The sequence below is a fragment of the Chanodichthys erythropterus genome, chromosome 20 (assembly GCF_024489055.1).
Source record: "Chanodichthys erythropterus isolate Z2021 chromosome 20, ASM2448905v1, whole genome shotgun sequence".
Classification (NCBI taxonomy): domain Eukaryota; kingdom Metazoa; phylum Chordata; class Actinopteri; order Cypriniformes; family Xenocyprididae; genus Chanodichthys; species Chanodichthys erythropterus.
The window spans coordinates 28,362,934-28,381,316 of NC_090240.1; the positions used below are offsets into that span (position 1 = coordinate 28,362,934).

General features: G+C 37.1%; 1 protein-coding gene across 1 annotated transcript; it reads right to left on the bottom strand.

The window, feature by feature from the left end:
• Positions 1-1,396: 1,396 nt before the first annotated feature.
• ptk6b (PTK6 protein tyrosine kinase 6b) lies at positions 1,397-18,305 on the bottom strand. The gene is made up of 8 exons (XM_067370415.1): positions 17,843-18,305; positions 14,208-14,329; positions 13,974-14,134; positions 13,460-13,628; positions 8,526-8,684; positions 8,227-8,408; positions 3,830-3,983; positions 1,397-2,772 (listed from the first exon to the last, which is right to left on the bottom strand). Exons 1-8 carry the CDS (start codon positions 18,229-18,231, stop codon positions 2,558-2,560), a joined length of 1,551 nt encoding a protein of 516 aa, XP_067226516.1. The 5' UTR covers positions 18,232-18,305; the 3' UTR covers positions 1,397-2,557.
• Positions 18,306-18,383: the final 78 nt, after the last annotated feature.

Sequence of the window (18,383 nt, forward strand, 5' to 3'; positions counted from 1 at the left end):
TAACAGTTTAAACTTTACCATGTCAGAGCCTCCATAGGGGTATATTGTGTTTGTTGTTGTAGTGAAAGCATGAAGGTTGCAGTGTTTATGGACAGGCCAAGTACATTATTGAACATGTTCATGAATCATTCCTTTATTATATATATATATATATATATACGGTGCTGCTTGAAAGCTTGTGAATCAACAAAATAAGAGGGATCATTCAATAAGTATGCTATTTTTTATTTAGTACTGTCCTGAGTCAGATATTTAAGATAAAAAAAAATGTTATATGGTCCACAGGATCAGAATTTATAAAAACGACCCGCTCAAAAGTTTGTGAACCCTTGATTCTTAATACTGTGTGTGGTTACCTGGATCATCTACCACTGTTTGTTTTTTTTTTGTTTTTTTGTGATGGTTGTTCATGAGTCTCTTGTTTGTCCTGAGCAGTTAAACTGAGCTCTGTTCTTCAGAAAAATCCTCCAGCTCCCGAAAATTCTTCAGATTTCCAGCATCTTTTGCATATTTGAACCCATTCCAGCAGTGAATGTATGATTTTGAGATCCGTCTTTTCACATGGAGGACAACTGAGGGACTCAAATACAAATATTAAAAAAGGTTCAAACATTCACTGATGCTCCGGAAGGAAACACGATGCATTAAGAGTCGGGGGGTGAAAACCCTTTGAATTTGAAGATCAAGGAATATTGTACTTAATTTGTCTTCTGGCAAACATTTAAGTGTCTTCTCTTGCTTCCAAAGGGCAGTACTAAATGGAAAAAAAGAAGAAGAAAAAAAGATATTTAAACAAAATAAGAAATATTTGGGCATCTTTATCCTTCTGGAGCATCAGTGAATGTTTGAACCTTTTTTTACTAGTTGTGTTTGAGTCCCTCAGATGTCCTCAGTGTGAAAAGATGGATCTCAAAATCCTGCTGTCACTGTTAGAAAGGGTTCAAATATGCAAACATGCTGGAAAATGGAATTAGTTTTGGGACCTGGAGGATTTCTTTGAAGAATATTGGGCAGTTAAACTGCTCATGACAAACAAGTGACTCATGATCAACCATCACAAAACATAAAAACAGTTGTGGATCATCAGGTAACCACACACAGTATTAAGAATCAAGTGTTCCTAAACATTTGAATTGGGTCATATTTATAAATTCAGCTTTTCTTTTGTCTTATGGACAATTCTGAGATTTTGCAATTGGTTCATATATATATAATAATAATAATAATAATATATATATATATATATATATATATATATATATATATATATATATATATATATATATATATATATATATATATATATATATATATATATATATATATATATATATATATATATATATATATATATATATATAATGTATATTGCAGTTTCATGCTTTATGATGTCTGCACTATGATGACATGCCATTAAATAAAATACAGACTTGAAAGCTACAGCTCATCACCAAAATAACAAATAATGATGTGTCGCCATCTGCTGGTAGCATTTCATATTGTGCAGGCCTGATTCATTGGTTCACCTATTGTGAGAAGCATAGCTAGTTTGAACAATCCATTAGCACCCGCATCAATATAGAGCATTACATCTGCCAAAACAAATAAACATTGTTATATAATTATAGTCCAAAGACCTTTGAATTTGCAGATAAGGCAGTCAAATTTCATAAAATATGATCGCAATCCTGCCCCATCATAGTTTCCTTAAACAATGCAGTTAACCGCAATTGAGACACACATCAGGATTATGCCCATTATGAGGCTGTGATTAAAAAAAAATTAAATGACAACTAATGAATAATCTAAACCAAGGAGCTTTAACATATTTGTGTGTGATTTGGCATGTGTTTATCAGTTTGCCACAAGGAATTTGTTTTAGTGAATTGCTGTAAACATTAACAATGCAATACATTATAATATACAATAAAGTATATTACAGACAATACAGCACAATATTTACAAAAGTGTACAAATCAACTTAAGGCAGCATGATATCTTATTTGTTTTACAGCATTTTGCACATGTTCATCTGCTTCATACTTAATATGATAATGCCACTTGTATGATGGAATATTCCTCTATATTCCTTTTCACAAGGCTTGAAAAGAGGAAAAAACATTAAAAACAAGCACATGCATACATTCAATATTAAGATTTTACAATTTTAATTAGATTACTCATTTTAACTTGTATTTTAATGCCCCTGAACTGACTGTTGATTATAGATTTAAAATAGCTTCATGGTCTTTTAATCAGTCAACTCTACCTGAGAACATCACAGTTTATTATACATTTAAAACAACAACAACAACAACAACAACAAAACAACAACTACAGCATCTATCTCATTAAACTCAGTCAAAAATTATTGCTCCAAGTCTAAAAACAAATAAATTATTATTTTCCCTTAGTGGTCCCAAAAAGTGCTTCATGTGTGAATCTTCCTCGTGATCTGAAATCTGTTATGGCGGACTAATTACTACAGTTATTAAGCTTATTCATCAAAGATGATTGAAAGATGATTATACGTTGCGTCTGTTGCAATTGTTAACAGTCAGTCTTCAGGATCCACGGGATATGTGCCCAAAACTTCATATTGAGTCGCTTGATCTAGTTCAAGCCTCAGAGCATCAAAAGTGGGACGGTCCCCTGGATCTATTCTCCAGCAAGATCTCATGATGTTGTAAATGACCTGTGGACAATCGGGTGGTGAAGGCATTCTATAGTGTCTTTCTGCGACGAGACTATACACCTCACCAGGCTGATAACCTATAAAAGAAGATAATAGCTTCAATAAACAGATTTAAATGTTAAGGTCTTTATAGCCCCCGTGAACCAAGAAGTTGCAACCGACTTTACTTCTGTGTTTTATCTCCAAGTGAAAGGGAATATTGAATAGATGGCGGGGGTTTATTTTAGCAGGGAAGTGGTTAAGGAAATTCAACCCAAGCCATCAAACTGACGTCATAGGAGAAGAAACACCATTCCAGAGTGGAAGCAAATTTTCAGATTTTAATTAAAGATTACCATGACGAACATTTTTTTTCTTTGTATTAACTTGCATGGATAAATTGTTTACCACAAGACTAGTAAACAGGGTCAATTTTGATATTTGATTTGACTTTAAGGCAAGACACCCCAGGTGAATAGGGTGAAAATCAGTTCACTGATTACATTAAGCATCACAAACTTTCTTATATATTACAAGTTTTCTGACATATTATGTCTGAATATGCAAATGAGGTATTCTCTAATTAAATATGCACACATTTGCATACTCTTCCAGAACAGAAATCTGAATTCTTGTTTACCCCTTTACGTTTTTACTGAAGGGATTTTTGATATCTCATTTTATCACTGCATAAATCAAAAAATACTGTCAATTAATAGAAACAACAACAAAAAAAAATGTTTTTAGGAATAAAATGTTATATAAAACCAGGCAAAAGATAAATGAACAATCACAAATGTAAAAATGGATAAAAGTGTAAATTCTGGTGCTACAAAAGTGGAGATTTCTGATTCAGTCCAAGAGAAAAAACTCAGAAAACACCACTTTAAAGATGTATATTGTAACTGAAATTTACAGATGCAAATAGATCAAGTACAATAAAATAAACACTTAAAAGTCTGTTTGCGTATTTTATTTCAGTAGTCTGACAAAACACTGTGAAAATCCAAACAGCTCAAAATCTATATTATAATTTATAATAACAAAACATACAAAATGATTAAAAACATTATAAATATAAATTATAAATATTTAGTTTCAAACTGAAAACAAAAAACAAAAACATGATACAACAATTAGCATGTTGAAACTGACCTGGGTAAGGCACGCCTCCACGCGTGACAATCTCATAAAGGAGAATCCCAAATGACCAGACATCAGATTTACTTGAGAAATGGCCACGACTGATAGCCTCAGGTGCGGTCCATTTATATGGTATTTTCTTGTCATCAGATACATAAACAGGCTCCTAGACATGGTAAAATACAACTTCATTGAAAAAATTTGTGAGCTGAAGAGCACTTAAAAATGATATAAAATCACTCTCGGGATTGGTGAATTTGATGATAATGGTTCATATATGCAGGGGTGCACATAACTTTTTTGGTCTGGTTCTCAAGGGAGTACCTGGAGATTTTGCTTGGTACTCACACTTTACGCGACATCCTAAAAGCTGTCCTAATCACTTTCCTCCTGACTGCTCTCCTCACTATCTTCTTTTCTCTCGTACATAGATGATGATAATGATTTTTTTTTTTTACTAACATTAATGACAGCAAAGGCTGCTGTCACTTTAAGAAGGAAAGCACGGACCAAATAACTGACACACATCCGGTTTCTTTCTCAACACTTCACTTATGACATAACCGAGAGAATACTTGCCGAGACAGGCATTTTGACATAATGTTGTGTGTATGTTTCCTTTCAAGCGCAAGTAAACGCGAAAGCGGAATTAATTCGGTGTTCGAGCGCTATGCTGTGTTCACACCAGACGCGACTTGCGCGAATAAATCGCGCTATTCGCGCGTAGTTGGACGCTTGAACATTTTGAGTTTACTCGCTTCATTCGCGCGTGAAAATCCCTTCACAACAGACGCGAATTCGCGTCATAAGAGGGGCTCTCCCGCTCCTTTATGTGTCCCAGACTCTCCCACTGCTTTCTGCACACTTCCTCTGAATAAACACAACTTGTCAGTGGGGAAATAATTGTAAATTACAGCGAATAAGCTCAATTGGTCGTCTTTAGTTGGCTTGTAGTCTTAATATATATATATATATATATATATATATATATATATATATATATATATATATATATATATAGCTCAAATTGAATAAAGACCGTTTTTTACAACTTATCAGATTGTCCGACCTCCTCACTCACTTTCTTTCAAACACGATCCTTTTTATTTCTGTTTCTATAAATGTATGAAGATGTACAGCGACGATGATTTTGTCCTCCATTGTTGTTTCGAATTTCTGCCTCAGCTCGCTATGTCACGTCACTACTAGAGCAAGCTCCTGATTGGTTAACGCGGCGCGGAAATTCGCCAAAGTTCAGATTTTTCAACTTGCGCGATTCGCGCGAATCGCTCAATTCGCGCCGCGTCATTCGCGCCGCAGGATGTCAATTCGCGTCTTTGCATTGACTTAACATGTAAATCACTCGAGCTTACCGCTTCATTCGCGTCCGGTGTGAACGCACCATCGACTCTCATCATGCACGCGTTTCGGGGGGCTGTGCGCACAGATTACAGTTCGCGAGTCCCGATTTTTGCCTCTTCTTCCGCTTTTAAAGTCGTTTGAATGTGTTAATTGGCGATACAAAACACGTCCAAATTACAAACTTTCACTCTATGATGGTTAAATATAGCAGTTAATCCGCGAATCACATGCGTGCCGAACCGTTGGACCTTATCCGTATGGATCACGGATTAATTGCGATCCGTTGCACACCTAATAATTAAAGAACACACATATTATGATGATTGCTATCTTACCAGAGATGGAGAAAAATCCTACTCCAGTAAGTAAACCTATCCCTGTGAACCGGTACTCAAAAGCGCTTCCCTCCATGTTTTCTGGTACGCAGAGTTTATTTTTACCGCGCATGCGTACCTGCGTACCTCTTATGTGCACCCCTGCATATATGATTCTTAATATATAGCTAAGAGACATGAATGCATTTCACTGGACCATGATAAAAAAACACTGGGTCTCATTCACTAAAATGAAATCGAAGAACGAACAAAATCAGGCCAAAATGAAGTTTGTTTTTGGAGTTCGAAACAGCTTGCCAAAACGAACTCTCAAGGCCCCGATATACTTCAAACAAAGTTCTATTTCAGTCTTCGTTAAGGGGTAAAAAGAAGTTTGAAATTCGTGAACAGAGATGTACTGTAATCGAACATCTGACGCCGCCCACACTGCTGAGAGCGACGTTTAGATGAATATGAAAATATGTGCTGTGCACTTTCTTCTCAGTAACAAAATAAACAACAAAAATTAGAAAAAGCGTCTGATCATAACAACATTGATATGTTAGCACAAGCTCTGCAAATTAGCACTCCAGTCACGTTTATTTACAGTATATAGCACTTTATTCAATAGTTACCAATGGTAGTATGAAGGTGTTTTGCAGCTAGAGCAAACTTTTCCTGTGAGTTCGCTTTGGCAACCGGTTTTGAACTCCCAAAACGAACTTGGTTTCAGCCTGATTTTGTTCAAAATGACATCACATCAGTTTGTTCTTCGATTTTAAAGGGTTAGTTCACCCAAAAATGAAAATTATGTCATTAATGACTCACCCTCAAAAACTTCTAACTAACCCACTGATGTCACATGTCACAACTACTTTGATGATGTTTTTATTACCTTTCTGGACATGGACAGTCTACTGTACAAACACTTTCAATGGAGGGACAGAAAGCTCTTGGACTAAATCTAAAATATCTTAAACTGTGCTCCGAAGATGAACGGAGGTCTTACGGGTTTGGAATGACATGAGGGTGAGTCATTAATGACATAATTTTCGTTTTTGGGTGAACTAACCCTTTAAGTATATTGGGGCCTTCAGAAAAAGTTTGCTCCAGCTGCAAAACACCTACGTACTACCATTGGTCTGTGACAATAATGTAACAGGAGGTGTGCGCTGAGGCTCCGCCTTCTTTCACGTGGAACTCTTCTCTGCCTCATTTCATCTGTCGAGTTTGTTGAGGTAAGATCTCCACGGGTGAAAACATGAACACCTTGGATAGCTGCTTTTTAATACAAAATAAAGTTGTGCTTCTGATTGAATGAGGCACTGACACTGTTTTTCATGTTTGATACTGTAAAGCTGCTTGCTTTTAAGCAATCTATTGAATAAAGTGCAGGTAAACCCCTGCACACTGATGACCGCTAGGGAATGCGGTGTTTAGTGTCATTTTTAGTACACTTGCCTTGCCTGCCAGCAGCAATTGGGCCAGTGTTCAAGACCGACTCGGAGCAGGGTGGTTAGGATTGGAGAGTGAGTTTTAGAGGTGGAGCAATGAAGATAGGGGTGGGTTTGTTTGGGTAGATTTCAAATATCAACAATGTCCAACAGTGTTTTTCAGAATCTACTGATCCCACCTTTAATTTCACCAAGATGATTGCACTAAAACCCCATCATCATGTTTTCGGCTCTTTTTAAATTTGATTTTAACATGATATGACATAAAGCGGTGATAACTATATATATCTATCTATCTATATCTATATCTATATATATATATATATATATATATATATATATATATATATGCTGAGCTGTTTACTTACTTTTCAATTAATCTTCCCATTGACGCCATTATTTTGTCCATTCAGACTGACGCACATAAACAACAATTTATCGCACAAACCAATCACAACCAATTTCATCCATTCATAGTGCAATGGAGGCATTGCCTCCTCTCACGTGACTTTCCTCCATTCATTCTCGATTACCCACAGCATGCTTTAGGGGGTCTATTGATTTTCTATGAGGGGAGAGGAGGCAGGACTACCAATGTAACTTCACCTGCAGGTGTCGCTGTTGGACAGTGTTAATTTAGAAAACATGTGACTTTTAATGTCGCATTTTGTAATTTGCATTGTTATTTTTGTAATATGGATTATTTTCTCATTCTATTTTTTTGAGGAGACACTGCCTCCCTTACCTCCTCAGAGAAAACACCCCTGGATGAAATGTATTTAGGATTAAATTGTATTATTTTATTATATAGTTTTACATATGGATCATATAATGCATTAATGTAACATACTGTAATGTAATTATAGTCTTGTTATGATGATATTTGATATTTATATAACTTCTTAACACAAAGCCGTTCAAGAGTAAGAGCTTTTTTTGTGTACGAGTGTTTTCAGCTGTTCCTTTATTTTGTCGTAAATTTAGAATTATAGAACAACATTTTTGGTGAATATTGATTTGTTCTTAAAATCGTTCCTTAGTACATTTCACGCACAAATATGTGCGTACACATGCTTAATGAATAAGACCCACTGTTCCTGATAGCCTATTTCCATAAAGCAGGAAGCAAATAAACAAATTCAGTGCTTGAAGTTGCCGTTATTCATTTCAAATTACATGACAAAAATTGTAGTTAGTAACATAATCTATTACATCATACGCCTAAGATGCAAACTGTGAAGTCATTTAAAAAAATAATCAGCATATCTTGTTTGCTCACCTTAATGACTCGAGCTAGGCCAAAATCAGCAATTTTGCAGAGATAGCCCTCTCCGACTAGAACATTTCTTGCAGCAAGGTCTCGATGAATACTGTGACTTGCCTCTAAATATGCCATCCCATCTGCTACTTGAGCTGCCATGTCAATCAGAGACTCCATTTCCAAAAACCTACCCTGTCCACCTGAATATAAAATTGAGAACTTGAGACAGCATAATCACACCCACAAGAAAAAACTTTAATATTAGAGTAACACATTCACTTAAATGTAAGACATCAATAGTGGACAATGACACTGACTTCTGAGGAAATTAAGCAAGTCGCCCTTCTCTATTAGTTCTGTGATGATATAAAATGGGATGGAGGAAGTACAGACGGCGAAGAGTGCAATCAGGTGCCTGTGACGCAGACGCTTCAAGATCTGCACCTCCAAATGAAATTCCTTCTCCACCACCGCATCTGTGGTAAAAAAAAGAAAAAAAGAATATTAAAAGACAAAAATAATATTTATTATTGTATTTATTTAGTAAAAATATATGTATTTTATTTATAAAAATATATTTAATATTTATTAGATACAAATATTTTATTATTTTTTATAAAACGGTTAGTTCCTGTCCTTGATTCAATAGTTGTTTTATTCACGATAAAACACGGCTATGACCGCTTCACCCAACGGTTCTGTGTATCACTACACACCCTAGCAACCACTCTTAGCGACATAAACAGTTTGTTCTCAGTTGATATTGTTCATTGAAGCTTACTGTATTAGTAGAAGAGTATTGTGAGAAAAAGATCACGTTTATTACCTGCATTCAGATTTAGCATTTTCCTTCAGGTCAGTTCTATGTTCATAATAAAAAATCTGTTTAAATGTCCGATGTATTATCTTGTCCTTTTAACAGTTAAGGGGTTTTCCCGTGACTGACAGTGCTATTCAAAGCATTTGTCAGCTGCGTCTTGTTTTGTTTTCACAACAATTCAATGTTTTCAATGTAAAAGTCTTCGCCACTGACTGACACACTCATAAAGACAGTCTTTGTCGCCATCTAATGGCGTAATAATGTAACTTCTGTTGCTGTTTATAGTCAGGGCCTATTTTTTCCGGCGGAAGGAAGGCTTTTAGTGAAACTTTACTTCATGAAAGTTGCATTGATGCATATTTTTGGCTTTAATATTTGTATAGTGTGGTAATCGTTTTATAAAAGCAATAAGGTACTCAAGGTTAGTGCTGTATTGCTCCGCTTCGCGTCATACCTAACAACGCCCTTCAGCCGTGCATTATTCACGATACAGCACAGCCTCTCGTACCTTATTGCTTACTTATCTTAATTAGCATTAGTATTGTTTTAAACAATCATTGAACTTTGTTAGCTGAATGCTTTAAACAAGAAAAAAAAATACTAATGATATAAGAAATAACTCATTATAAAAGTAAATTAATCTTGTATTAAAGTTTAGATTTTTTTATTATTGAAGAACAAAACAAAAGTGTATACTGAAATGTATCTGTAGTACAGCATTTATTCCACATTATTCCTTTTTCTGCTTGAGGTATTCAGTTGCAGATTTACAAGTGTAATGTTGAGGATCACTGCCATTGTGCATGACTTACATTTACCTCACCAGTAATGTGTGCAATGTACAATCAGAAACCGCTGGTTGTTAAAATTGTAAGGTATTCATGCCCTAAGGCTGCAAAGCAGAAGGTTGCCTTCATAAGGATGGATTTATTTTGTTTGAATTATGCAGCTGATTTCTGCCCAATGTCACATTACTCATTTACATCCAAAAATTGCCTATCCATGTCATGCTTCAGTTCCTTCCCTGAAGGAAATTCCGGAACACTGTAACTAGCAAAAGCAAGAAATCCCAGCAGATCCCATGGTTCTGTCTGGAGTATTGTGTATCTTACTTTTGAAGTGTTTTTTCTTGAGAAAAGGCTGTTCAAACACTTGTGTTGAATTTTCTTTGTGTTTATTCTATTTCCTGATATAGATTTATGAAAGTGTAAGTGTTTAATTGTTTAATTCATTACATATATCTTATAATGAGGCATAAAGCTCTTTTGATCCACTGCATTAACCTGTGGTCTTAAATGTGCATTGAAAATTGCCAGCTGATAAAACCTATGATCCAGGGACATCTAAGGCTAAATGTGAGGTCTGTCTACTTTTTTGTAGTGAGTATACTATGATTTTTTTCCCTCCCTGCCTCATACTCACCTGTCCCAGAGCGACACCCCATAAGCAACACCACACTCACTAATGCATAGTATGTTTCTGATCTAGGCTACATGTAATTGAGAGCATTTTGAAAGACTGCTTATGTGTGTGTTATCAACATGCCAATTTATTATAAGCAACACAAGACTTTAAAAGTCAATGACATTTAAAGCTGGAGAGACTGGACTGATTTTTACTGTTTACTGTCAATCACCATATAACATGAAAATGGCCCTTGGATCATAGGTTTTATCAGCTGGCAATTTTCAATGCACATTTATCATAGCTGTATAATACACATGGGAATCAGTACATTAATATTGAAGGTTAAAACAAACCAATTTTTTTTTTTTTACAAACTTAAATTACACTTAAGGAAATGTTTAAAATAATACATTTATAACAGGCCTACTAACTTTAAAATGATTTCTACTCCAATTTCGTTTTTTTAAATATAAACATTTAAATGATGGTTGAATGAATATGTTTGTTCTGAGGTAAATGTGACATTTACATTTGTTTGTTCACTAGCTTTTTTATTATCATCTTTCCGCAGTTCCGCAGTGTGAGTTACACTGAGTAAGCGATTACACAAGACATGATACGGATTTCGGTAAGTTGTTCTGTATGTTCATTCATGTTTATTTCACGCTGTAACTGTTATTAAAGCGGATCAGTTCATGTGCGCGTCAGGCTGCCGCTTCTCTTGAACTGAGGCTACAGCGATCTGTCACGCCACATTAAAGAATGCCAAATCCATATCCTCTCACTTTTTTAAGTGGATATACAGAAATCCTTGACCTTTCCTAGTGGGTGTAAGGCATATAACCGAATATCACGTAGGGAGAAATTGCGGGGCCCCATGCAATTGCGTGCTTTGTGTGGTGTGTAAACACTACTCTTTAGAATGAATTATGTGTATAGATTGTATACATTTCTTCATTTAACCCGTAAATGCATACCTCGGGTCTTTAGTGACCCGGGACGTCATTCACTACCCTCCTGTTCATTCATTTTTTAAGTCCAATTCACCTTAAGTCCAATTCACCTTTATTCCACAAGGTGGCAATGTCTGATACACAGTGATGAAGTGACGATTCATTCAGACAAAAAACGAAAGAATAAGCAAAACATGAAATGGCTCAGCGATTTACTGCAGAGCAAGTACTGAACGCAATCAAATATGACTGTAACTGTTACTGGATGGATCTGGTGAAGCTGTTAGTGATCGAAATATTGATTTTGAAGATGCTGAAAATTATATAGTTTTGAGAATATGTTTGAGATCACGAATGGGCTCATATTCTCGACCTCAAACATAAAACTAGCCCATTATTTGCTGAATTTACTGGGAAATGAGCTCTGAGGATGACAGTGATGATGGCATAAAACATCTGCTCAAACTGAGCCCTTTCAAGCTCCAAAAGGTAACAAAATACGATTTATTTTATTCTTCTGTGATTGTATTGTGATAATAAAATATGTAATTATATCATCACGACAGGTAGAGATCCTTCCGTGTTAGATAAAGATCCGGGTCGATAAAGACCCGAATATGTAAGAATGATTGGTTACATCTTTAGACTGTCTCACCACTGCAGTATAGAGATTTAACTACAGGTAACAAAATCTAATTCATTTCACAGCCAGAACTTCTTTTGGATAAAAAGAAAAAGCTCAAATGCAAAGTTGAAACTCGGTCTATGGCTTAAAGGATCAGTTCACTTCAGAATTAAAGGTGCTCTAAGCGATGTCACGCGTTTTTAGGCCAAAACATTTTTTGTCACATACAGCAAACATCTCCTCACTATCCGCTAGCTGCCTGTCCCCTGAACACACTGTAAAAAAAATGCGGTCTCTGTAGTCGCCACAAGCTCCGAAAATGACAATAAAAATAAACTGGTGCAGCCTGGACCACTTAACAAAATAAACACGCTCCAGCCAATAACCGACAAGAATGATTTTAAATGCGCGTTCATTACTGTTTCAGGAAGCACGGAGGGGAGGGGGAGGAGGAGGAGGAGGGAGGGTCTAGCTACCCTCTGTTTTGTTTGACAACTTTGAACGTCAACAGGAAGTTACATCCACCCAGGATAACTTAGAGCACCTTTAAAATTTCCTGATAATTTAGTCATCCCCATATCATCCAAGATGTTTGTCTTTCTTTCTTCAGTCAGAAAGAAATTAAGGTTTTTGACGAAAACATTCCTGGATTTTTCTCCATATAGAGGAATTCACTGGGGTTCAATTTCAAAATTACAAAGAAAACATGCAAAGACTAAGTCAAATTACCAAAAAAAAAGGTAAAACAACGATGTTGGATGATTTTGAAGTGGAGGAGAAAATGAGATGACCTTTCCAACATGATTACGTAAGTCGTGGACAGTAGTGCAAGATGACCATTTGTGTTTTTTTTTTTTTTTTGGAAAATTACCAATCGTTTCACTAGATAAGAACCTTATTCCTCACCTGTGAAAAGCCCTTTGAAGCTGCACAAACTAAATTTTATACTTTCAACCTGCTGATAACTGTTGAAGTCCACTATATGGAGAATCCTGGAATGTTTTCCTCAAAAACCTTAATTTCTTTTCGACTGAAGAATGACATGAACATCTTGGATGACATGGAAGTGAGTAAATTATTAAGTTTAATTTCTGAAGTGAACTGATCCTTTAAGTCTGTGACACACCAAGCAGATGTCAAAGAACTAGCGGCGACGAAAGCTGACTATGTTGTTGCGTCGCATCGATTGCGTCTGGGCCAAAAAGCTGCACTTGAACACACTAAAAGAACTACAGCTGGCTGCCATCTAGCATGTGCGTTCTGCGCCTGCATGTAAGCAAATATCAGCAGGTATTATTCCAAAACCATTTTGAATATCAATCACGCTAATCACTTTCTTCATTCCAGGCGGCTCATGTTGTAAAATATTCTTGTATTGGAATGCTCTGGTAAGATGACGTAAAAACAGAACAGCCTTCTGTCTAGACTGTCTAGCTATGAGCTCACCAGTTTTCTTGAGGATTTTGATGGCCACTTTAGTCTGATTTCTCCACATGCCACTGTAAACGTCAGCAAAGTGGCCACCACCCAGCTTCGTTCCAAGGGTAAATTCTTCTTTAGGCAGCTCCCATTCATCGTCTGTGGAGGGTGACAGACCCTGCACCTGAGGCTTATTCTACAGGAAGTTGAGTCAGAGGTGTCAGGAAGTAAGTACAAAAATGAATTGCTTTTTACCACAGCTATATATACACGTCCCATATTTACTGGGTTAGATGCTTTACAATCAGACATCAGGATGTGTTTGGTGGTAGACTGAAAAATGAGTTTCTTGATGTTGGGAAATATTTCCTATAGCTAATAAAAAAAGACAGAAGCCGATGTTCTTAAAAAAATGAAGAACCTCTTTCAATCACTTCCTCATATGACAAAACAGTCAAGAGAGCGTGTGAATAAGGGATATAACATAAACAAGCATAAGAGAGAAGAGTGAGGAAAAAAGGACTGAGTAAAAGTGTCTCACCCGAATACAGGGTTGCTTCAGTTTGTCTGAAGTGGATAATGGGTGAGTTCGGTAATATTCAACCACCTCTAATACACTGGCAAATGTAGGAGACGGATCCACATAGAACTGACCACTAGTCTGGTAGATCTTGAAGTGTTTTGCTTTGTCCTGTGTCCTCACTAAGATAGAAGATTCAGAACTTCAGTCTCCAATTACAGCTTTAAGGATATATGCTTTGACAAACTCACACACCTGAGATCACGAAGCCCATGCTGTCACTCTCAGTAATTCGCACAAGGAAGGATCCATTATCATTTCCTGGTAACATGAGTTTACTCAGTGCTTCAGAACGACTCATCTTTCCAAAAAACCACCTAAAGATACAGAAAAACACACAGATCGTACAATACAGGGTACAGCTGATAGCACAGGTGATTAATAATGTATAAATAATAGGTGATCATCCACTATTCAATTCACATTCCTTTGAATCAGATCTGTTTCTCATTCTCATTCACCAAACTGATTCACATAATAGTCATTTACGAATCAGACTAATCAGTTTCTTTCAATCAGCTGTGTTTCAGTTCACTCAGTAAAGGGCCATTCACACCAAGGGCAATACACTGTTAATAAACATTGTAATTCTTTGAGAATAGGGAAGTCCCTTTCATTGCATATTTCCAGCTGATGAATGATATAAACAATAACAGCTAATCAGAATCCATCCTACTTTAAAGAGCTTGAGCATTTAAAGGTACAATTTGTGATATTTTTTTTCCGCTAGAGGACACTAGAAGCCTATTCAAAACAAAGGCGTAGTTTGATGACGCCAAGTTTTAGAGCGGAAACTTGGGACATGTGGTCTCCATCTCAACGGACGGTGCAAAAGAATAGGGATTGGAGTCTGGAAGAACTCATGTTCGTGGATGCGATTATTAACGTTACTGTAGTATGAAGCAGAGCAGGACCGAGTGTTGCGGGAGCTGAACGAGGAGCTGGAGCGATTGATCAACACACGCCTCACGAGCAGCGGGACTTTTATTATGACACAGTCGCTGGCGCCGCTTCCGCTTTTCCGGTCATGAGTTTACGGGAGCTGTCCTTGTCGACAGAACCAGCGGCAGATGGTAAACAGTAATTATTTTCCATAAATAAGTAACACAATCCACCATAAAACGTGCAAGAAGTAAATAAGGAACTGCTTGAAGCAAGCTAGTGGTTTGCTGGACACTAGACACTACTTCCGCATTTGTCCACGGCACTGTTGTCATGTGGTTTCTACGTCAGTAAAGGCGGTAACAAAGGTAACTGACGTCATTGACAGGCGACTGCACTGCCCCGTGTCACTGTTTAGAATGGGAATATTCTCATGATTTACAAGTAGTTGAAAACATTAGAGATATTGTTTGTAATCAGCTGGACAAAATATATAACACTAGCCTAGTGGTTTTTGGATATTTTACTGCAAAAATTTTACATATTGTACCTTTAAAGCGTCAGACGACACTACTGCAGTGCACACTTAAAATAAACAGAACAATATCATCTATTGGTGTGATGCTAATATAATTATCGTTATAGTTATCTTTATAGTTGTTATTCGGGTGAACAGGGCTTAAAGGGTTAGTTTACCCAAAAATTAATTTTCTGTCATTAATTACTCACCCTCATGTCATTCCAAATCAGTAAGACCTTCATTCATCTTCGGAACACAAATTAAGATATTTTTTGATGAAATCCAAAAGCTTTCTGACCTACCAGAAAGGTACTAAAGACATCGTTAAAATGTTCGTTCATGTGACTGCAGTGGTTCAACGTTAATGTTATGAAGCAATGTTATGTTATGATTTCTTCTCTTTCCTGTCAGTCTTCTACACAGTTGACACAGTGCAGCGCTTCCGGGTTCTATGTCAGAACGCCGGCTCAGTATTGGGCAACGCTGTTCACGTGAGCAGCATGATTCATGCGTGTAATCCTGATGCAGGAGCCGGCCAATAATGCACCAGCGTTCTGATGTAGAAACCCAGAAGTGCTGCACTGTGTTTATTATGCGAACAGTGTAGGAGACTGACACTGTACTGAACCCCTGTAGTCAGATGGACTATTTTAACGATGTCTTTACTACCTTTCTGGGCCTTGGAATTGATTATGACATTCAACAGGGAGGTCAGAAAGCTCTCAGATTTCATCAAAAATATCTTAATTTGTGTTCTAAAGATGAATAAAAGGTCTTACAGGTTTGGAACAACATGAGGGTGAGTAATTAATGACAGAAATTTCACTAACCCTTTAGTCCTTCACAGCGGTTATCAGCTCACTGGAGGAAAACATTATCAGTGAATAACAACTTACATTTTTGTCCTTACTTTACCCAAAGCTTCAGAAGACTTAGTGTGTATTAAGCAATGTTATGATATTTCTATTGTACTGTTGCATTCTTTTTGAAAATTGACAGATTAAAGGTGCAATGTTATATATTTTGTTCACTTGAGTACTTACAATATCCCAAATGTTTGCAACTATTTGTAAATAGTGAGAAAATTGCAATTTCAACCAAGGCTCCGGGACTTGTGAGGAGTCGCCTGTCAATTGCGTCATACCCGCGTTACCCTCGGTTTCCGGTTTTATATATAACGTCACGTGTTGTCATCTCAAGATTCCGGTAAATATGAGGTGACGTGAACGCAGCATAACAAGTGTCTCACAGCAGCCACTGAGCGAACGCACAGAGTAACATTACAACATTTTCAACACACTCAAATGTATCTAATATGATAAACAGAGTTGCTTTACCTCGTACTTATGACTAGTAAAATGGAAACGGCGTCAGCGACTGTGTCATAATAAAAGTTTTGCTGCTCGAGAGGCGTGTGTTGCGCTATTGCTCCAGCGGCCTCGTTCAGCTCCCACAACACTCGGTCCTGCTCTGCTTCATACTACAGTGACGTTAATAATCGCATCCATGAACATGATTTCTGAGTCATACCCCAATTAGTTTCCACCTGCCGTTGAGGTGAAGACACGTCCCAAGATTCCGCGCTCAAACTTGGAGCCATCAAGCTACGCATTTGTTTTGAATAGGACTCTAGCGCAGTTAATCTCAACCTTTTTTGAGTAATGGACCCCGTCATATTTGGAACCATCCTCAGGACCCCAGAATAAAATTGGCACACTGGTATCATTAATGTCTTTGTGACGACCAAACGCAATTGAGTGTAATTTACTACTATGTTAGTTGACTTGTCCTATATTTAGTCATATATTATCATCTTCTTTTATGGGAAATGTCAAAATATACAAAAATTCATATTCAGATATTTTATAAGGACCCCCTGGCATTATGTCAAGGACCACTAGTTGGTTGCTGGTTGACGAACACTGCTCTAGCAGACAGAAAATCTTACACATTGCACCTTTAAGTATGTATTTGGGAATGGTACGGATCAAAAAAAAGAAAAAGAAAAAAAGTTGTACGGGTAAATGTTAGAATTTTTATTTCCAGGAGAACTATCCCTTTAAATCGTCTGTACGTGGTGGCACCCAGTACAAAAGTCCGATATCAAAGGTGAGATACTAAGATTAGACTTTTAATTGCGTCCCAGATTAGGCTATTTGATGGAAATCCAACTCTATTAAAATATCCAAGTCGTCTTGGAGAACCTAACGTTATTTATGATTAGCCTATGTAAAGATGGATTATTATGGTGGCCAGCAACATTTACAATAAATATTCTTGAAATGCTTATATTATAACAGTGACAATGAAATTAAGATTGTTAGAGACTGAACTGTTGTAGCTTAAGTGAACATCCCTCCTTTTGACACTATAGGATAAAGATAGTGTTAACAAACTACTACTTTTCAGAAGTAGCTTGGACACTCACGGTTGAGACTGTATAGATTCCGCTCGCGCCACATAATTGAACGGAACAAAACCGGTTTCCCCGCGGCCGAATGAGTCGAGTTTCCTCGCACTCCACCAGTCACCGGAACGGTTGATAATCTCGAATATATCACCAGCTTTGAACGACAGCTCCTGTCCGTCGCGTGCCTCAAAGTCCCACAGAGCAGTGTAAATATCAGCACCATTGTCCACTACTGTCTTCGGAGGTCGAGGTGGAGGCTGCGGCTGCGGCTGCGAATCGTAACGAGATCCGCCCGTGCAGTCACTGTCAGATTTCACGCTGTTTTCTCCATCGCCCTTTGGGGGCCCGAATATTTTGTCCCACAATGTCTTAAGACATGGGCAAGATTTCCTCAAACAATCCCCCATGAGATAAAACTGTCCCGCGAAACACCTGCTCTAGTGGATTCCCATATGAGTTTACTAGATTAGGGAACTGACAGAGTGAAACCTTCCGCATTTGAACCACGCCTGTGGACGACAATGACACAAGTTCAGTAAAGGCTAAACAGGCATTCTTT

What these genes read in the sequence shown, in the direction of transcription:
- ptk6b (XM_067370415.1), bottom strand. Translation starts at nt 18,231, where the DNA reads ATGGGGGATTGTTTGAGGAAATCTTGCCCATGTCTTAAGACATTGTGG. An exon ending in CATGGGCTTCGTGATCTCAG is followed by an intron (nt 14,135 to 14,207) that starts GTGTGTGAGTTT and finishes CTTCTATCTTAG; the next exon opens with TGAGGACACAGGACAAAGCA. An exon ending in TGGAGGCGTGCCTTACCCAG is followed by an intron (nt 2,773 to 3,829) that starts GTCAGTTTCAAC and finishes CTTCTTTTATAG; the next exon opens with GTTATCAGCCTGGTGAGGTG.